This window comes from Salvelinus namaycush, chromosome 12 (genome assembly GCF_016432855.1).
Source record: "Salvelinus namaycush isolate Seneca chromosome 12, SaNama_1.0, whole genome shotgun sequence".
Lineage (NCBI taxonomy): Eukaryota > Metazoa > Chordata > Actinopteri > Salmoniformes > Salmonidae > Salvelinus > Salvelinus namaycush.
In genome coordinates this window covers 41,929,067-41,951,397 of record NC_052318.1, presented here as the reverse complement: position 1 = coordinate 41,951,397, position 22,331 = coordinate 41,929,067, and the positions used below count along the sequence as shown (strand labels likewise).

At 41.8% G+C, this 22,331-nt stretch overlaps 2 protein-coding genes across 3 annotated transcripts; one reads left to right on the top strand and one right to left on the bottom strand.

Moving 5' to 3' along the window:
- Window positions 1–8,796: 8,796 nt before the first annotated feature.
- On the bottom strand, window positions 8,797–19,407 carry LOC120057253 (sororin-like). Of its 2 annotated transcripts, XM_039005798.1 has the most exons (6): window positions 13,732–14,188; window positions 13,250–13,335; window positions 10,654–10,721; window positions 10,430–10,498; window positions 9,801–10,310; window positions 8,797–9,628 (listed from the first exon to the last, which is right to left on the bottom strand). In XM_039005798.1, exons 2-6 carry the CDS (start codon window positions 13,281–13,283, stop codon window positions 9,548–9,550), a joined length of 762 nt encoding a protein of 253 aa, XP_038861726.1. In that variant the 5' UTR covers window positions 13,284–13,335; window positions 13,732–14,188; the 3' UTR covers window positions 8,797–9,547. The 2 variants fall into 2 exon arrangements, with proteins under 2 accessions (XP_038861726.1, XP_038861727.1); XM_039005799.1 differs by lacking the exons at window positions 13,250–13,335; window positions 13,732–14,188 and adding an exon at window positions 19,166–19,407.
- On the top strand, window positions 14,828–22,323 carry LOC120057252 (zinc finger protein-like 1). Its single transcript, XM_039005797.1, has 8 exons — window positions 14,828–14,990; window positions 15,230–15,346; window positions 17,386–17,497; window positions 17,668–17,861; window positions 18,103–18,178; window positions 18,342–18,536; window positions 18,763–18,910; window positions 20,058–22,323. Exons 2-8 carry the CDS (start codon window positions 15,245–15,247, stop codon window positions 20,242–20,244), a joined length of 1,014 nt encoding a protein of 337 aa, XP_038861725.1. The 5' UTR covers window positions 14,828–14,990; window positions 15,230–15,244; the 3' UTR covers window positions 20,245–22,323.
- Window positions 22,324–22,331: the final 8 nt, after the last annotated feature.

Genomic DNA, 22,331 nt, shown 5'->3' with positions numbered 1-22,331 from the left:
GAGTCGTCCATGGTACCGTCCTCTGGTTGGTGGAGGTCCATCATGGCCTCTGTGCCCTTCAGCTGGTCATGCTGCTCCTCCTGCCTATGCTTATGTCTCCTGGAGGAGGGAATCTCATCCAGACTGGCTGACAGGATGCGGATGGGCGAGCCCAGTTTGATTAAGATTTACCGTCACTGGAAGTAAGGGGCCTAGATCAAACCATGAAAAACAGCCCCAGACCATTATTCCTCGTCCACCAAACTTTACAAATGGCACTATATATTGTGGTAGGTAGCGTTCTCCTGGCATCCGCCAAACCCAGATCAGTCCGTTGGACTGCTAGATGGTGAAGCGTGATTCATCATTTCAGAGAACGCGTTTCCACTGCTCCAAAGTCCAATGGCAGCGAGTTTTACACCACTTCAGCCGACGCTTGGCATTGAGCATGGTGATCTTAAGCTTGTGTGCGGCTGCTCGGTTATTATGTTGACGTTGCTTACAGAGGCAGTTTGGAACTCGGTAGTAAGTGTTGCAACCGAGGACAGAGGATTTGTATACGCTTCAGCACTCGGCAGTCCCATTCTGTGAGCTTGTGTAGCCAACCACTTTGCGGCTGAGTCGTTGTTTCTCCTAGACGTTTCCACTTCACAATAACAGCACTTACAGTTGATCGGGGAAGCTCTAGCAGGGCAGAAATTTGATGAACTGAATTGTTGGAAACGTGGCATCCTATTACAGTGCCACGTTGAAAGTCACTGAACTCTTCAGTAAGGCCGTTCTACTTCCAATGTTTGTCTTTGGAGATTGTATGGCTGTGCGCTCGAATTTATACACCGGGTGTGGCTGAATTAGTCGAATCCACTCATTTGAAGGGGTGTCCACATACATTTTTAAATCGCAATCTGGGTCAGGTGGGCATGATTTAAAATCTTCTTCTATTGCCAACATAAGTTATAAAATACTATCTTGCAGTGTTAGGCATCAAAAGGCAATTCAGAGAAGCAGATTTTATTTTTGCAGCAGATAGAAAGGAGTCCTGAGTGCATTCAGGTGCGTGTGCCGTGTCAAATCTCTTCAAAATAAACAAAGATAGGCTCATTCTGTTCGGAACAACCCAGGGTATGATGCCATGTCATCTTGTAACTGTACATCATACAGAGTGATCATAAATGTTGTCCCTGTACAGATAGATGTAGGATCTTAATTTGAGCCAGTTTGCTACAACAGGGAAATAATCCTGCAGAAACAGGAAATGTGAATTATTATGGTGATTATAATGAATGGATTTTGTTTTAGGAGTTTATTAATTTGTCGTTGGGGCAAATCAAGTCTGACATTTTAAAGTGGAAATTACAAACGTCAGAAGCCTTTTTAAACTTTGAATGCACTACAAGTTTGCATTTCCTGCTGTGCATGAAAATGATGAGCAACAAAAGAGTGATCAAATTAAGATCCTACATCTGTATATGACATGCGTTTTAGGATTTGGAGAAGTGAAGTGCACATTTGGACTCTAAGGTGTTTGGCTTGCTTGTTTGACATCAAAGCGGGATTTATTATAATCCACAAAGTCTTATCTTTCAAAATACATCGAGTCATCTTAATTTACAGCATTTCCCTCGCTCAGACAATTAAAAAACGGTAAAAATTGCCCAATTACGGGGCGGGGTGGGGTGGGGTAACTTCTTGTCGCGCAGTGCTCAAGTTCAGATCGGCTGTCAGTCAAAACCCATACAGAGCTCTGACATAATGTAGAGCGTGTTACTGTACAGCCACTACGTTCCAATTTAGAAGCCATTTTCAACCAGTATACGGGTACGAATGTAAAGGGATAACATTGTGTAAGTGCATGCCATGCACTACAGCTAATTCTTATTGCAACGCATTCCAAGGTTGGGGCTTGAGGGTCAGGGGATCATAAAGGTCAGGCGGGTTTGATTCAGGACCTGTACTAGCAGTATTTCTCTGTACTTGGCCACTCTGATCTGGTTTTGCGCACGTTTTAGGTTGTCTTTTTGTCTCGGCTAGATCTGTTCATCAGGAGTTCTCACGTTAATAGTCTCCATGCTGTGGATGGTGGTCTTGGCTGAGGACAGCTGATCTGTCAGGGCTGTGATGCGCTGGTTCAGATGCTCACGCTCCCCGTCCATACTCTGAGCCTGTCAGATAACACATAACATAAAACACACATAAACATGACTAAAAATTGTAATACAATTTTCCAGATACGTAAACAATGTACTTCTATCGACTTCAAAAAGTCAAATGAGCCATCTGCTGGTGCCTCACCACTGAATGAAGCTTCCGCTCCAAGAGATTATTGGTCTGTTGAGTGTAGGAGTAGTTATCCCTAAGTCTGAAATGCGAGAGAGAGAGAGAGAGAGAGAGGATTGTCAGAGTTACAGTAATAACACTGTCTAAGCTTGTCAATGTCATGCATATCAACTCAAAATAAATGGCAAATAAAAGAACATTGTAACTGCCACACTAATTTTCCTCCCTGAACCCCCCTTTTAATTCTGAGGTACCCATCCCAATGATTTATAACTCCTCCCCCGACCTTTTGAATTTGTCCAGGAGGCTACTCAGCTCCACGCGCGTGTTCTGTAGTTCTGACTCAAGGAGCTGGTGACTGCTCTTAAACTCGGTCCCCATGCACTCCATTCGCACGGCAGTCTGGAGCAAACTGTGGTGCAGATCCTCATTTTGCTCCTGAAGCGTCCTGAAGGGAGTAGGAGAGAGGAGGGCGGAGGGGTTAGTGCTCAGTTAGATCATAATTTGTATCTTAATGAAACATTTATTCATTTGTTAAACAACAATAATATGGAACACGTGACAAAAACTTTTATTTTACATTCCCAATTTTTATTATTCCCCCGATAAGCAACAAGACAGAGATCAAATGAAACATAAAATCAAACTCACATTATTCGATCAACCTCGGATCCTTCCTATATGGGAAGGACAAAACCAAAATTGATTTTTACAGTAGTCAACAACGTGCATTTCATAAATAGAAATGGATTTTGCAGCTTCCAGTTAATAGACATTGATAACCAATAGTGACACGTTGTGTGATAATTTTGATGTGTCATCCATGATTATGTAGGTAGGTGCCTGCATGTTTAATGCCACAATCAATGAAAAGCAAATTAATGGAACATTCTTACATAATTAAGAATGTAAAACAAGTGCAACGGTACAAATTGGTTAATAAATATACATTGCACAGTAGATAATGCATGACATAACTAGCAATAGTAATAAACCCAACCCCAGGAGCAGCCATACTTTATGTAGAGAGGCAGTTGAGCCGATGTAGCCTGTCTGCTGCTCGTCCTGATTCGTGGGGCTGGTGGTATTCCTGGAAGACTTGCTGGAATGGGACAATGACTCCAGCTCTGCAGCTGATACACTGACTGGAGAGTTCTCCTTAGAATGGCTTGATGGGCTGTGGTGATCGTCATGGTGATGATGGTGGTGGTGTGTGTCTGCAGGTGAGGAGGGATGGTGGTGAGATACAGAATGGGAAGGTTGGTGGTGATGAGATTCATGGTGGGAAGGTTGGTGGTGATGATGAGGTTCTAGGTTGCTAGGACTGTGATGGGGTTCAGAATGGGAGTGTGGATGGTGAGATTCTGAATGAGAGGGGTGGTGGTGATGGTGAGAATCTTGGTGGGAACTATGGTGGTGATGGAGAGATTCTGGATGGGAGCCATGGTGATGGAGATATTCTGGATGGGAGCCGTGGAGATGGAGAGAATCTGGATGGGAGCCATGGTGATGGAGAGATTCTGGATAGGAACCATGGTGATGGAGAGATTGTGAATGGGAGCTATGGTCATGGAGAGATTCTGGATGGGAGCCATGGTGATCATGAGATTCTGGATGGGAGCTGTGGTGATGGAGAGATTCTGGATGGGAGCCATGTTGGTTGCAAGATTCTGGATGGGAGCCATGGTGATGGAGAGATTCTGGAAGGGAGCCCTGGTGATGGAGAGATTCTGGAAGGGAGCCCTGGTGATGGAGAGTTTCTGGATGGGTGCCGTGGTGATGGAGAGATTCTGGATGGGAGCCATGGTCGTTGCAAGATTCTGGATGGGAGCCATGGTGATGGAGAGATTTTGGAAGGGAGCCCTGGTGATGGAGAGATTCTGGATGGGAGCGGTGGTGATCGTGGGATTCAGGGTGGGACAGATGATGGTGGTGGTGTAATTCTGAATGGGAGCCATGGCGATGGTGAGAATCTGGGTGGAGAGGATGGTGGTGGTGTTCATGGTGATGGGGATGAGTTGGGCTGTGGTGGTCTCCATGGTGATGGGGATGAGTTGGGCTGTGGTGGTCTCCATGGTGATGGGGATGCGTTGGGCTGTGATGGTCTCCATGGTGACGGGGTTTGCTTGGGGTTTGGTGGTCTCCATGGTGATGGGAATGAGTTGGGCTGTGGTGGTCTCCATGGGTATGAGTTTGCGTGTGGCTGTCTCCATGGGGATGGTGATGGGTTGGGCCGTGTTGGTCTCCATGGTAATGGGGATGAGTTGGGCTGTGGTGGTGTCCATGGTGATGGGGATGACTGGGACTGTGGAGGTCTCCATGGTGATGGAGGTGGCTTGGGCTGTGGTTGTCTCTATGGGGATGAGTTTTGCTGTGGTGGTCTCTATGGGGATGAGTTTGACTGTGGTGGCTTCCATGGTGATGGGTTGGGCTGTGGTGGTCTCCATGGTGGTGAGGATGAGTTGGGCTGTGGTGGTCTCCATGGTGATGGGAATGGCATGGGCTGTGGTGTTCTACATGAGGATTAGTTTGGCTGTGGTGGTCTTCATGGGGATGGGGATGAGTTGGGCTGTGGTGGTCTCCATGGTGATGGGGGTTTCTTGGGCTGTGGTGTTCTCCATGAGGATGAGTTTGGCTGTGGTTGTCTTCATGGGGATGGGGATGAGTTGGGCTGTGGTGGTCTTCATGGGGATGGGGATGAGTTGGACTGTGGTGGTCTTCATGGTGATGGGTTGGGCTGTGATGTTCTCCATGACAATGGGGATGGCTTGGGCTGTGGTGGTCTCCATGGCGATGGGGATGGCTTGGGCTGTGGAGGTCTCCATGTTGATGGGGGTTTCTTGGGCTGTGGTGTTCTCCATGAGGATGAGTTTGGCTGTGGTGGTCTTCATGGGGATGGGGATGAGTTGGGCTGTGGTGGTCTCCATGGTGATGGGTTGGGCTGTGATGTTCTCCATGACGATGGGGATGGCTTGGGCTGTGGTGGTCTCCATGGTGATGAGATGGACTGTGAAGACCGTGATGGTGATGGTGGTGAAATGGAGAATGGGAGCGATGCTGGTGATGGTGGTGTGGTGTTGAATGACAGGAGGGATGTCTTGATGAGGAGGGGCTATTATCTGGGCTAGTGCTGTCATCGGTGTGGCTGCTGGGACTGTGGTGTATGTCTCTTGCAGGCTGATGGTGTTGGTGGTCCTGGTGTTTGCCGAGATGGGAGCGAGAGTGCTTGCTGGAGCGGAACTGCCTGCGGATATGGGAGTGGACACTGAAGGTTGTAGAGCTTGCACTGCCAGGCCGACTACTCTTTTGTCTTTTCCTCTCCTCCCCTCTGTGTTCCATCTTGGGGGACCTCAGGGAGGCTTGTCCGGGGCTGCTGGGCCTGTGCGCAGCTGTGACCCCAAGAGAGGTGAGTCTGTACGGGCTGAACACCTGCCTGGTGATCTCGTTCAAAAAGGCAGAGAACTTCAATTTTTCCTGCACTAAGTTCTTCTTAGCTACCTGCTCTCTTTTCTCCAACTCCTTGTCTACAATGGTATCTGCATCTCCATCCCTGTCCTTACAATGGGACAGTGCCTCCATTGACTTTGCCTTGCGAAATTTGCCAGCCATTCCTGCCCCTTCAGAACTCTCCTGCTTCTTCAGGATGACATTGGCAGGGGTCTGATGAGAGGACATTGCTTTCTTTTTCTTTTTTTCTTTCAGGGTCTTTTCCTGTCTTGGGAGGTGGCCTTCATCATCTATCAAAGGAGATGTGTCATCTTCCTCATCTTCCTCCTCGTCATAGGCCTTCCTCCCCCTGTAGATGTCAGTGCAGGACTGTGAGTACTTGGGCTTTTGCAGTGGATGTTTGTTATCCTTCACGGACTCATTAATACTAGTCTGAGAGGACCAGGTGGAGGAAGTGCCAGAGGATGACGAGGAGGAAGAGGATGATGCTGAGGAAGAGGAGGAAGAGGATGAAGATGATGATGAGGAACCAGAGGAGGAGCTGGATGAGGTGGCTGCAACCTGAGGGTGGGAGGTCACATCTGTAGCATGGTGATGCAGACAGTGATGGTGATGATGAGGATGGTCAGGGGAAGAGGGATGAGATTTCTCATTGTGGTGGTGAGGGTGATTGTTGTGGCCATGGTGATGGTGGTGGACAATGCTGCCCTCTGATGTTGAATGGTTGCTACTGCAAGAGGAGATAACAATGACAGAATTGAGCAGTATTTCACTGAGGCAGAGACCATACTCTTAGGCTGAGTTACACACTTTACTATAATGCAGCGTTGGTAAATTAACTAGGACAAGATAATTTTGTCACATCTGCATAATATTGATCAAAATATGCACAATTTCCAAAATATTGAATACCAAAACAAGAAATTACAGTTCCATCCAGACAAACTTTCAGAACTTAGTTAACTAATAAAGTAATGTAATCAAACATACCCATGATCATTCTGATCTTCTGACCAATCTGTCTTTTGCTGGTGAGGATGAGGATGGTGATGATGATCATGGTTGTGGTGGTGGCGGGGATGGTGTTTGTGGTGATACGTTTTTTGGTCAGCCATCTTGCCATGCTTGGGGTCCCTCTCCTGATGCTCATGGAGGTGGGGCTTGCCATGCCTGTGGCCCCTGGTCCCCTGCTTAAGCTGCACAGGAGTGAAGTACTTTTCCATCACCTGCTGCTTCCCACTCCACTGCGTCCGTGTGGTAGTCCTGGGTGCAGGACCAATCTGTTCTTTTACTTGCTGTGCAGTCTGCAACTGTCTTTGAACTATTCCTCTCCCTGTGTAATGGGTGTATTTTCTTGATTATTTCTGATGATTCAAAAATATTTTCTGGACCAGAACTCAACTGTTTGGAAAAATGCCATATAATTATAGCAAAGTTAGGACATTAGTACATGTGAGCTAATTCAAACTGAGCACATTCATAAGTGCGCAATAGTTATGCTGACTTAAAACAGGCCATTTACCACATTATCTTGCATCAAGTACAACTATTTTTATTACTAAACTAATAACATGTTGCGTTATTATTGAAATATTTTAAGAGGTCAACACAAATAGAAAAACATATCAGCAAATACAATCAATCTCAGATCAAATCAGTCAGACTTACCTAGAAAAATGGTTTGAAAATACTTCGATGTGCCATTAATTCAAGAATCCTTATCAGGATTAATGAACTTGATCTTATTAATGAATTCAGATATTATCCTAAACCACATAAGCAGTGAGGGCCAGCACATACTCTGTCAGAGAACCCACAAGAATGACACAGGCTGAGATGCTCATTGATGTTTTGTACTAGGATTCTGCTGGCACTCTCCATCTGATGAAACCATTTTCCAATTGCGCTGGAGCGTGCATGAAACACGCCACACAGAAACATCAATAAATTCTCTGCAGCCACCCATTAGCCCCAGGCTATTTCAGAACACATGTAGAAGCTACTTAATAATAGACAAAACACACAAACTTTTCCTATTTTTGTGATGCATAATAAAGTAAAACATTGGTCAGCTAGTCTATTCAAGTGACATGGTATGGGCAATGTTACATTTTAAAACGCGTGTCATTTGTGCAACATGCTTGGGAGATGTAGTTTATATTATATTTAAGAACTCATTGTTTATGTTAAGCTTAAACTGAAACCAAATATATCTCTGAATTTGATCAAATAATGTTGCCCTTTAAGTTTTCTATGAATACAATTAAACAGTGTGGACTTCAGTGTTTAGGAGATTGCCTGGTTATTAATGCCCAGCTTGCTATTGACCTACCTGCACCTATTGTGTCACTGCAATATCCACCATGATATGGACCAATAAAATGTGATTTGATTTGCAATAGTCCATGATAACTAAAAGGAATGACATTGAGAATTCTATTTAATTCCAATGGCATGACACAAGCAACCACAACCCAAGAAACATGATTATTTGTCGTGAATGATCACATCTTAATCCCATATCACTACACCCTGACAGCTATGTACAGAGGTACACATAAAAATGGCTTCTGGGATGTTTGACACCAGTAATATAGACAATAATTTGTCTCCTGTCTCTCTGAGGTTATAGCCATACAATACTAGCGTCTGTAGTTGTCCATCGCCCGCAGCCCCTTTCCCTGAATTGATTATCAATTGTGTGATACAGCACAGCCCTCCACTCGCAATCAATGGCAGCACTGCACTGATGTGACCCTCCAGCAAAGAGAATGGAAGGTCAAAGCAGTGTGCGGCTGAAACCCAGCCCACAGGTTATATAATTCAGAAATCAAGTGTTTTCTCCTTCAATTCTAAAAGGACAATGTTATTTAGGAGACCTAGAACATTGATACTCAATATAAACAAAATGGACATTTTTAAAATCACTGGCCTGGTAAAATGTTACTTCAAAAAGTATCTTTAAAAGATAAAAATGAATGACTATAATGAACGCATCATGTAGCACAGTTGTTATAACAAACGCATAGATCAAAGGGAGAAAAAAAATCTAACTTAGTTTGAATAATTACTGTATGAAACAAACTGGAAGAGTTACACAGAATAACAAACTATTTATTATATTCATGATAGCAGAACAATTCTAAAAAGCAACATTACTTCTTACAAAAAAAACGAAACAAAGCAAAGAGACGTCTTCAACCATATGATAGACTTGAGTCAGTAACGGACATGGTCAGCCAATAAGAACGCGTTTCCAATTGATATGGAGTAGTGATCAGATAAAAGTCTTAATCACTAACATCTAAACTATCATCTATGAGTGGAATAAAGAAACTAATTACATTTACACAAAAGAAAATAACAGTGATGGAAGAAGCCACAATGAGAGGGTGAGCGCAACCTCTAGGGAACAAAATGTGATCGGTTAAAACACACCTGTAATCCAACAATGATTTAGCAAATCATTTTAAATATAAAGGGTGCTCATCAACACAAATGTATGTCCCAGTGACATAATGAAGTTGTAATTTCAAAAAACAAATAACTATCAACATTTCAAAGTGACAGGAACATCCTTGAAGCTAGAATTATTTCTTGAGATACACTGTTGATGATACCAATCTGACATTTCCAACTGGAAAAAAATAAAATAAAAATCAACATTTCTGTCTTGTAAATTAATCCTGTTGGTTTCCCATAGGCGGCCTTTTCATGCAAATAAAACCTTAACTCTTCATTGTCTTTGTAAATCAATAATGAAATTAAAAACATTAACGTTCTCCAGTATTGGCAACAAGTCTTTCTAGTCACATGTCAAAGTCTTTGTCGATGACCCATGAGTTTATTCCACCAACAACTCAAATCCTTCTGCCTCTTCAAACTCTGCATTCATCTTTGCCGCAAGGTCATCCAGCTCTGCCAGCTGGTTAGGAAGGAAATTGAAAAGTAGATCAACAAAGGTACAAATGCGTGTAGTGTACGTGCTGGTAAGCGCTGGTTTTCATATCTTGTTAAGTGATAAAGTACACTGTAGTATACTATAGTTTAGTTGTCCATCAATGTTGTCAACAGTGACATCATTTGTCCTCACTTACTTTTATTTGAGGAACCTTCTTACTCCTCTTCTTCTCCTTTACCACAGCGACACCAGGGATGTTGACATCTGGCTCTGGGTCGGGAGCAGCGGCAGCACTGTTGTCCACTTCCAGCAGGGTGAAGGAGCTGACTCCACAGAGAGACCTGGAGGCTTCAGGGCCCACCCTGAACTGCTCCACCTTGCGGAGAACCTGAGGTGTCTGAAGCTTCTCAAATCCAAACAGGGTCTCCCGACGCTGAGGAGATGGGGAGTACACGGCCTGGTGACTTTCAAACGAAGGGTCCCCTAGGCTTAGGCGGGTATAGGACCTCCGCACCTTTTGTGACCATGCTGAGTCTTCTGGGTTTGCTGCAGCCTGTGGACAGGGTGGTGAGGGGGCCAAGATCGGGGAGAGCATGGTGGCTTTTGGCGGAGGGACCTGGGCAGGTCCTGGGGTATAGATTTGTGACTTCTTCCGACTGCCTTCAAGCAATCTTTGTTCATTTTCTGTGTGTTCCTCGGAGGGGACCTGAAACAAAATCAATTGTGCACATATGACTGGGCTGATATGAAATAGCAGAAGGACCAAACATTTTAAAACTATGCAGCTTATTATGGAAACCGATTTGATGTGTTCTTTCAACTCACATTGACTTGTGTTTTCCTGGGTGCAATCTTCCTCACAGTGATGCGGCGTTTTACGGCATCTGTAGGAGCCTGTGGATTACAGTAACATAATTCGACAAAATACTGAAATGACTGAAGATGTTTGCAGGATGCAGTTTGACTATGTCAATAGGTAAATTGAAATGTTAGTAGTTCTGAAGGACTGGTGGTGTTCAGTTCTAGCTGCTGACAAAGGTACTACTCACAGAGTTGGGGACATTTTCATTTGGAGAGCTCAACCGCATTGACCTCCTTCGTGGCTGGCTGGTAGAATCTGGTATAAGACAAAGAATGGTCCAACCATCAACAATTTTACCTCAATGGCAGCTTACAACCGGCAGCTGCACATCTATCACTCCAGTGTTTAATTGCTATATTGTAAATATTTTGCCAATATGGCCTATTTATTGCCTTACCTCCCTTATCCCACTGTATATAGGATTTTTCTATTGTATATGTTTGTTTATCCCATGTCTAACTCTGCATTGTTGTTTGTGTCACACTGCTTTGCTTTATCTTGGCCAGGTCGCAGGTGTAAATGAGAACTTGTTCTCAACTAGCCTACCTGGTTAAATAAAGGTTAAAACAATTGTTTTTTTAACAATTGTGTGTAATCTTTGTAGCCAGTAGCAACATGACTTGACTGGTAAAGACCCTTGACTGGTAAAGTTGAAGTGACAGTTGTTTTTAGTCTAATGTCAAGATGAGTCCATGTCCAAAGCCATCTGTTGTGAAGATCCAGCTGTATGCTTTAATATGTAAAGGCATGGGGAAGATAGGCAATAGTTTGTAAGTGCAGCCTGCAATTCAGGGCGTTCCCCCTGCCTACCCTTACCACCTGGGGGAGGACCGTCAGGAAGTCCAGAATCCAGTTGCAGAGGGGTGTTCAGTCCCTGGTTCCTGCAGATGTAGTAATGCCCACATGCAGGGACGCCCTGAATTGCAGGCTGCAGTTGTACCCTTCTCAAGATAGACATCAAAATGATGGAAATAGATAGATGATCTTGCATTGATTTGAGATTGGGGCATATAGTTAGCTGTCTAACTAAGTCTAGAAAATAGATAACATTTGACACTCATCTCACCATAGAAATGTTAAAAAAATTAAGTTTGATTTAGTGAACCACACATTTGCTAGCTAAGAAGTTTAGGTATCAAAAAAAATTGATAAAATATTGACTTTGGCCTTACTACTAAAGCCCATAGAAACGCATTGAATAACACATTCATGGCAAAAAGGACAGTATACAGCATATATATACAGTACCAGTCAAAAGTTGACACACCTACTAATTCAAGGGTTTTTCTTTATTTTCCCATTGTAGCATAATAGTGAAGACATCAAAACTATTAAATAACACATATGGAATCATGTAGTAACCAAACAAGTGTTTAAAAAAAAATCTAAATATATTTTAGATTCTTCAAAGTAGCCACCCATTGCCTTGACAGCTTTGCACACTCTTGGCATTCGCTCAACCAGATTCACCTGGAATGCTTTTCCAACAGTCTTGAAGGAGTTCCCACATATGCTGAGCACTTGTTGGCTGCTTTTCCTTCACTCTGCGGTCCAACTCATCCCAAACCATCTCAATTGGGTTGAGGGCAGGTGATTGTGGAGGCCAGGTCATCTGATGCAGCACTCCATCACTCTACTTCTTGGTCAAATAGCCCTTACACAGCCTGGAGGTGTGTTTTGGGTCATTGTCCTGTTGAAAAACAAATGATAGTCCCACAAAGCCCAAACCAGATGGGATAGCGTATCGATGCTGAATGCTGTGGTAGCCATGTTGGTTAAGTGTGCCTTGAATTCTAAATAAATCACAGACAGTGTCACCAGCAAAGCACCCCCACCTCCATGCTTCACGGTGGGAACCACACATACGTAGATCATTCATTCACCTACTCTGCGTCTTCCAAAGACACGGCAGTTGGAACCAAAAACCTCAAATTTTGACTCAACAGACCAAAGGACAGATTTCCACCGGTCTAATGTCCATTGCGCGTGTTTCTTGGCCCAAGCAAGTCTCTTCGGCCATGAAGGCCTGATTCACGCAGTCTCCTCTGAACAGTTGATGTTGAGATGTGTCTGTTACTTGAACTCTGAAGCATCTATTTGGGCTGCAATAACTCTAATGAACTTATCCTCTGCAGCAGAAGTAACTCTGGGTCTTCCTTTCCTGTGGAGGTCCTGATAAGAGCCAGTTTCATCATAGCACTTGATGGTTTCTGCGACTGCACTTGAAGAAACCTTTAAAGTTCTTGACATTTTCCACATTGACTGACCATGTCTTAACGTAATGATGGACTGTCGATTCTCTTTGCTTATTTGAACGGTAGCCTAGTGGTTAGAGCGTTGGACTAGTAACCGAAAGGTTGCAAGATTGAATCCTCGAACTGACAAGGTAAAAATCTGTTGTTCTGCCCCTGAACAAGGCAGTTAACCCACTGTTCCTAGGCCATCATTGAAAATAAGAATTTGTTCTTAACTGACTTGCCTAGTTACAAAAAAAAGGGCTTGGTCTTTTACCAAATAGGGCTATGTTCTGTATACCACCCCTACCATGTCACAACACAACTGATTAGCTCATACGCATTAAGGAAATAAATTCCACAAATTAACTTTTAACAAGGCACACCTGTTAATTGAAATGCATTCCACCTCATGAAGCCGGTTGAAAGAATTCCAAGAGTGTGCAGCGCTGTCATCAAGACAAAGGGTGGCTACTTTGAAGAATCCCGAGGAACATTTTCGGATATAGCGGGTGTGAAATAATTTACAAAATAACAAAAAATACTGACCTGCCAAAACGGGTTGTGGTGTCTCGTTGCTCATCCTTGCCGCCTGTCAAGCTTGATTTACCAATATAAAATCAGTAGCTAACAAGCTAGCTTACGAAATGAGAACAAAGACAATTGTATAGTTAACAAATACATATAAAACGCTAACTAGTCCCCTAATAACTAATGCAAAACCGATGTAATGCAATATTGCGAGTGGATAACTTGCTAGCTAGATAGCTACTGTAGTAGTTTATTTTGCTTGAACTCCCTAGCTGAAGTCCTACATGTTTCAAAATTGCCCGCCTGGAAGTACCGGAAGTGTTAGATTGCCACTTCCTGTCCGTTGTTTACGTCTTTCTCCACAACAATTTACTTCAGTACTGCACAGGTACTACATTAACGATAAATGTGCGATTGCAGCTAAACTATGATAAACTCCAGAATAGTAGGCGGAAACACAGGGCTAGATCAAATAAATAGATTAACACTCCAGTATACACCTTTCAGTTTGTTGCAATCCGACAAATACAAATTTAAAGAAGAAAACCTACGATAAACATTTGCTAGATATTTCACCGGATGTATACGTTTGAAGCATCCGGTTAGCGTTTCCACTCACTACCGAATATGGTGATGACAGGAAGCTCAGTGGGAAAGGATGGCGCGAGATGGATTTGGCCGATATTATGCAAATGTTCTAATTATGCTAATAATACCGTTTTCTATTGTCAAAACAATAATTGTATATTCCCAAAACTAAAACCTGTTACGAACAGAGTGGACTAAGTTTTGTAAATTTTAGCCTGTGCCAAAGTTTTAAAAATTGCGTTGTTTAGGAGTGAAAGGGCGAATTGAGTTAATACACACGTGCACGTCATAGAGTAGGCGAAAATATGCAACTACGTGCTAGAACGCGCCAATATTATTATTATGAACAAAACAAATACAAAAACAGAAATATACAAACAAGAGTACATCAACCTAACAGACAGTATTACATATCGAGGTACATTTTCAATTTGTCAAAAGGTTTTATGGTACGTAACGTTATTGCTTTTTTGTTTTTACACTTACTGATCATTTCTTAATAATTTAGAATTCTATCTTTAAACAATGTGAAGAATGGTTTGTTCTCCGCCCACTTCATTTAAAAAATATATTTTACGATAATATCTGATCGTTGATCAGCTCTCGCCAAACCAATTTTAACCTGACAACCTCACACTGTTTAGATTCTATATCACTGATAGAGTGAACATTATTCAGTGAGTTAAAAAACATATCTGTGGATTCCCGACAGTACGTAGAGCTATACAATTTTCTGTAAAAATTGCTACAGTATTTAGCGATTCATTTTTGGTCATCTGTAATAACACCATCAATGTTTAATTTATGGATAGTGTTATTTTTAGAGTGACATTTCTCAAGTCTAAAGAAATAGGATGAATTCTGTTCTCCCTCAATCCATTTTTTCCTAGATCTAGGCTCCTTCTGCTTTTAATCTATATATATTATCCAGTTTATTTTGTAACTCAATTAGTTCCATCTTCTCCTCCTCCTAATCTTGGACCAGCTGTGCCGTGCTCACGTGACATCATTATTCTGCGACTCTACCGGAAGAGACGTGGCAAAATGTCAGCATCTGAAAACATTCGCATTTTCTAGATTTAGCTGACCAAGTTGGTAGGGCAGAACATCAGTATTTTTACAACCCCTTCCTTCATACGAAAAAGCATCGAGGAGAAAGCTTGCGTAACAGGTAAGTTTGAGATAACTTATTAAGGCCACCCGAAACACATCTGATGCTAGTGAACTAGCTATATCTATCAATACACGAAAGCAGTGTTTTACACACCCATATGTAATCATCAAACTTAATTTGATCCATGAGTAGATTTGACTGGGATATCAGAACATTGCTTAGATAATACCCATAACTATGATGTCGTTGCTGAAGCTTGTTTTGGTGGTCACTTGTGTCTGAATCTGTGTGTACAGTACTACAGACAGACCATGGGTCTGTGCAAGTGTCCTAAGAGGAAGGTGACCAACCTGTTCTGCTTTGAACATCGGGTGAATGTTTGTGAGCATTGCCTGGTCTCCAACCACAACAAGGTCAGTGGATGGACAGCTCTAAATATTCAAGTAATGTGAAATGAAATATAGATCATATAGGTCGTTAACAATAAAACGTCACAATATGGTGCAGAGCGTTCGATTTGGCTGCTGGAGGGAAAGGAGACTTCCAACTCCGCTAAAACCATTGAGAATTACGTCCCGTTTTCAAAGGATTGTTAAATAAACTATTTGGTTCATATCACCTCTTGAAGAGCATAGTCAGAACTACACATTTCCGATTATTCAAGTGTAACTATCATCAGAGTAATGCAGCAAGTAACTGCATGCGTTTCATGATCAGTAAACATCAATTATCATGTAATTTCAGATATGTGAGGGTAGCCAATCCGATTGGCATGTAGCTAGCTTGCCTTTGTAATGGAACGGCGAGTCATGATCATTACACATTGGACGAAGGTGTCTTCTGTACCGGGGAATGTTAAGATCCTCAACACTCGTTCTGAACATTACTATGTATCGCTTGCGGTACAGTTTTGGAAGCGTAAGGAACTTTATCATATCAGCGAGAAATAATGTCAAAAAATATATTTATGTACAACATTGATACAGGGTTAGTGTTCCCACATGGCCATATCTCCATGTTACAGCGCATGTTTACGGAAGATGGTGGGACCACATGTGCTACCTAGCATGCTCCGAACACCTGTGTGTAACGGATGAATGCCACCAGAAACGTGTTGTCACTGAAACATATTGTTGGCTGCAACTCTGATAAGGCCTGTTAAAACAGTGTACAGTATGTGTATATTTTGCATTTGTGAAATTATTTTGATGTGACATGAAAGTAAAGGGCTTTATGTTTCTAGAACCTTATCGCAATTGAGAATCGATTCACTTGAAGATTGAGTTTGTGGCTGCCTGAGCCAGTCCACCTCTGGAAATAACATATACTATCCTTGGACCTTAAGGAGTAACGATAGGCTTCTTAAGAGTATATATTGGGCTAGTAGCTAGCTAGCTAAGCAATCAGCATGTGTCATTTAGCTTGCTTCATCAGAGATTATCCTTTTGGAAAGAGCTTGACATCGGCACGTCCTCATCCTTTCAGACTTCTGTCATCACCACTATAGATGGCAAGAAAATCAAACAATATTTGGATATAGCCATCTAATTTATCCTCTGAAACTTAGGTTATATTGACGTGATATGTTATTAGCTAGCTAGTTAATTTGACGTGATCCATCAATCAATGTAGCCTATCATGTTTGTCAGCAGCAAAAAAGTATATTAGCTAGGTCTACTTACCACTAGCAATGTTTAGCCAACTGTACGAAGTTTATACTGGTAGCTTGCAAAGTAAACATTATCAGTTAACTGTACATCGGTAAATGCGCCCTTCTGCTGCTTGACAGGCAGAGCCCTCAAAGGATGGGAAATTAACCTAAAAAAAACATTCATACTTGTCAGGTATAGTTCACTTTTATTTTATATCACTCAAATTTCCAATTCATGGTGGCCAATATTGAGAGATCTTGAGGCTACTCTCACATATTTGAAATTGCATGATACAATTGTTTACTGAAAAGCATGCCGTTACCTGCTGTATAACTCGGATAGAGCTAAATGTGCGCAATTGTTTTGCATGTAATAATCTGACATTTGTAGTTCTGATTATGCTCTTCAAGAGGTGATGATATTATGACCAAACAGTTAAGATTTATTTATCAATCCCTTGAAAATTGCATTGCGTCGGTGTTGGAGGTACGGGCCAGAGGTGTCAGCCGACAGAACCATGTGCAAATCGGCGTACTGAAGGTGGGACTGGTAGCAGTTCTTTGTGGATATATTGTCTCAGATTACCTCCGACATAAGGACAAAATTATTGCCAACAGGTAAAGTAAGTCCAGATGAAGTGTGTTAAACATTCTGACTTGTAATGGGACTATTCGGAAATGTTGAGCTTACATGTTAGAGACGAGAATATAAGTCTTCCACTCTCGGATTCTAAAAGGGACTAATAGTAGCTGTGTTTGCCACTAAACTATGAAGTATTTTCTCTCCATTCTGATTACCAGTGTATAGTGCAGTCCTACCTCCAGTGGCTTCAGGATAGTGACTACAGCCCTAACTGTCAACTGTGTAATAACCCACTGATCTCCCAGGATACTGTCAGATTGGTCTGCTATGGTAAGATTGTCAACATCTTGGATTTGTTATCCTTTGTGCTCTTATTGAATTTGGTATAGTAGTGTTATTTTTTGAGAGGAACTCTCCATATTATTGTTGTTGCTTGATATTACTGCTCTGTGGAATTTGCACAAACCCACCTGGATCATTGCCCTGTCTCTCTATCCAAGATGTATTCCACTGGGCCTGTCTTCATGACCTGGCAGCCCGGTTGCCCCTACACACTGCTCCTGCGGGATACCAGTGCCCCAGCTGTCAGGGTCCAGTGTTTCCCCCCTCCAACCTGGCCAGCCCAATAGCTGACATGCTGAGGGAACAGCTCTCCTTAGTCAACTGGGCAAGAGCTGGACTAGGCCTACCTCTGGTGAGGAATAGGGTTGGGATGGGTCACACTAGCGGTTAGAGAAATTGAATAGTGATGGTGACAGGGATATACTGGTTGAGATGCTGGGTACCGACATTAAATTGTGTATGATATTAGTGTAAAATATTTTTAAGGCTTTAATTATGTTTTAGGACCCAGAAATCAAGTGTGTCTTACAGCGAGATGGCAAGTAGTCTGTGACAATTCAAATCTAACATGCACATACTCTCTCCACTGCAAGATTGAAGAACCTGTAGAAGCTATTCAAGACAGCACACAGGATGTCACTGATTATGCTGACTGGTCCACATTTGATGGTGAGTCATTGTCTCTGGTCTGTTACTGCCTTGTTGGTCTACAATAACGGGAGCCTGCATTGCAGCCAAAGGCATCATGACATAATGCTAAGCTAAATGTTTGGTTTGTTTGTTCGAATCAGAAAGGTTACTGTAACATTTACCTTCTCCCCCACTGTGCTAGCCTCAGCATTGGAGACCACTGAAGCTTACCCCACCCACCCCTACACCCCCAGCCCGGCCCCTACTCTAGTTCCACCTCCAGTACAGGAAGATCATGGAAATCTCCACAACAACGGAGGGATGGTAGCACAAGAACAACACTCTGGGGTCAACATGATCACTGCAACCACTAGTGACACAATCACCCTACACACAGGTAAAGGACTATGAATGTTACTCTGGTTTGTAGGAACTGTACTAATCCTCAGTTTTATTAACCATACAGTGTTGTCATGCTGTACAGGCTAGTCCAAACCTTAGCCTCAAATCTGATCTTAGTTCCTGTCATTTTTGATAACGCATCTGATATTCTTCACGTAGATGCATGTGTGTAATGTATCCTCATATTTGGTTATTCATTTGATGTTTATTTTTGCTTCCAGCATCAACCCCAAGGAAAGTCTATGACACACGGGACTCTGGTCCCAGCTCTGGTTACAGCTCTGGACACAGCTCTGTGACACAGATTGACTTTGACGACGACAAGTACCGGCGACGACCAGCACTCAGCTGGTTTGCACAGATTCTCAAGTCAGTAATTGAATTGTGTTACTAGTTATTTCAAGTAGGTGCTATTCATTTAGTTATTGCACAGCAAGTACACCTTTCTGAGCAAACTACATTGCATATGGACAACAGTACTTTTTATTTTTATTTAACCATTATTGAACTATTTAGGAGAAGTTTTATTTTTTAGAACCAAATCTCTATTTTTATGTATATGGAATGTTATAGAAGGGTCCAAGACATCTTTTTTGTGATTTCACTTGTTTTCGATATACTTACCCCAAACAGCAATTATTTTCCTTGTTGTGTAATATGGGGGCCAAAGGCTCCAAAAACACCCAAATACATCCTTTTAGAAACAACAAAACTCTTAGTATAGCGATGCAGGTCTTTAGATGCTGTACACATGAAATTGTGTCATTCCGAACTTTATCCGCAACGTTTTATTCCCTTTTGTGCGACTCGAGCTGTTTCCCCTATCTAGCTGTTTCATTCTCCATGTAGCCTGCTGCTACAGGTAGCTGCCAAAATAAAAGAAACACCAACATAAAGTGGTTTTAATAGGGTGTTGGACCACTAGGAGCCGCCAGAACAGCGTCAATGCACCTTGGCATAGATTCTGGAAGTGTCTGGAACTTCCTGTGTGGAGTCACCCTATGCTTTCAATATACTGTACTTTGTATCCCTCATTTACTTAAGTGTTTATTTGATTTATTTTTGGCAGTTACCTGTATAATGGACTGAGAGAGTTGCAACAAAACTGAATATAACATTGCAGATAAAGTTCGTAATGACACAATTTCATGTGTACAGCATCTAAAGACCTGCATCGCTATACTGAGAGCTTTGCCATTTCTGAAAGGACGTATTTGGGTGTTTTTGGAGCGTTTGTTCATGGTTTTTCTGGGCCCCCGTACTACACAACGAGTATCAGGAATTGATTTGCTGTTTGGGGTAAGTCTCTCAAAAACAAGTGAAATCACACAAAAAAGATGTCTGGACTCTTCTATAACAACATTCCATTTACATCAAAAACAGAGATTTGGTTGTAAAAAAACAACTTATCCGTTATCTTACATTTTTATAGATCTTATTTATCAGTTACTCTGTTTCCAAAGGTGGAGTCCCATTTCTCTTAACTCTGAAGATATACATTTATTTGTGTTCTCAGAAACCGGACGGGTTCAAAGAGGACAGGCTTGTCCTGGAAGCAGAGGGTCTTCATGCTCCTTCTGGTTGGAGTGCTGGGATTCTTTACCTTGATTATCATTATGGCTAAACTGGGCCGTGCTTCAGCTGACTCCGACCCCAACTTAGACCCCCTACTAAACCCCAACATCCGAGTGGGCAAAAACTGACCAGCACCCAACTCCATGTCCTGGTGAGTGTTGAACATGGGGCCGATCTAAGTCCATCTAAGATGGTGGGACCAGTAGAGGCAGAGAGGCATCTTCTCTTTCGGAGATGAAAGAAGAGGACAGGATGTTGCGTTTTTGCCCTGGAAATGATAGCAACCTTACACCCTTTTCCCCTCTTTGGGATAGGCAGTTGCAAATTTCCTATTCATCTACTACTAAGAACTAATGGGCTATATAACCTGTGTGTGTGTGTGTGTGTGTGTGTGAACACATTCAATTATTTACATTGCTTTGAGATGTATGTCAAATTAATATATTTTGACCCACTGTACATTAAAGTAACTGTACAGTGAAAATCTCACTTTAAGTTCATACTCTGTTTAACTTATACCCAAATAATGTTGTTGACTCATCCTATACTTATATTTGTGGCCAAAGCATAAATTGGAGATTTTTTATTTTTTATTTTTAAACAAACTCAAACTGAACTCAAACTTGTATCTCAAACAGGCCGTTTAAAAAATGCTAGCTATTTACTCATAGAGGATGATGTCATCCTGAGGATGAGCTGGTCAATCAGCGCTTTACTTGCATTAATATTTTTTAACATAATTACCTTTTTTGGGGGGAAGGAAGGAACTATTTCACTCCTATTGTAATTAGTTATAGGTCATATTTAATATAAATCTGGAAACACTGGACAGTTACTTTAAATGAGATTGCAGTGTTGGTAATGGTGATGGGAAAACAGAAATACTGTATTCTATGTATGGCACACAAATATGGCTTGTTGCAACATCTGCTAAAAACAAAGGTATTTTTGGAGTGGGCATCAATAACAGTTTTTCAAGTTACTTGAGTGAGTGTGCGGTTTGTGTTGAACTGGAAGAATGCTGTGTCTGACATTCACATATTGTTTTTGTATGTTGATTAAATCTTAAAGTATGTAAATATAGAAATTGAATGAAATGCGGTGTGTTTTGTGTTGAACTGGAATAAATGTTTCTTACCAATTGTCTCCCAAATTCTGAATGCAATATAAGTTGTAATCTTTGGACAAAGAAAATGTTGAACAGATAGTCTGAGGATATTAAAATTGAGTGGTTGTTAACCCAGGGGACATTGTTCATCTTGGTATAGCATTAAAATAACATAGTGTTCTAAAATCCACAAGTGCCCTGTGCCCCAACCTGGTCCCAGAGTACTTTGTATTATTCTGTATGTAAATCCGAAACACTCCATTTTACTATTATGTTTCATATGGTATGTATTAATTTGTGGATGTCCATCACCCATTTCATGACATGTTACGAATTTGCTAAACGTATGATATGTTATGAAATCTAGCTAGGTGGCTAACATTAGCTAGGCCTGGGGTTAGGGTTAGCTAACATGCTAAGTAGTTGTAAAGTTGCTAAAATTCTAAAGTTATCCGTGATGAGATTGGAAATCGCACCCATCCACCACGACCAACCGCCCTACTTCCAATTTTGCCTTAAGTAATCATCTGTCTTACGTAACTATACCATACTAAACGTATCATGCTATTTTCAGGGTTGTGGATTTACATTCGCTATGTTACATATAGTCTGAGGCCAGGCTGTGTGCTCAGACACTATGTTTGACAGAATGGTCTACTTTCAAAGATCCTTAACTTGCTTCTCTTGAGTTTGAAGTGTTACTAAAGGTGTCTGCGCATTGCTGTGGTTCAAATTTGGTTGTAATATTTGGATAATTCTTTGACCATTTAACTTGCCATTTTACAAAAACAAAATGTGTTAGTGGGTAGGTGTGTTGATAGGACCTCTCTTTTTAAATGTTATGTATTGAAATCACATGTCTACAGTACACAATATCAATTTGCTGTTCTTATCTTTGCACTTTTGTGAAAAATTACACTTTCAAAAATATCTCTCTTGCTGATGCTTACTCTGCAGAAGACAGTTCTGTCAATGTAAGAAGCTGTATTTTTATTTTGGAGCAATATGTCCTTTTGATAAAGCTGACTTACAACCCCAATTTTGTTTTGCTGTACTATTCACATTTCTCAATTAAATTATGCTCTTTGTAAAGACTTAACTGTTTGA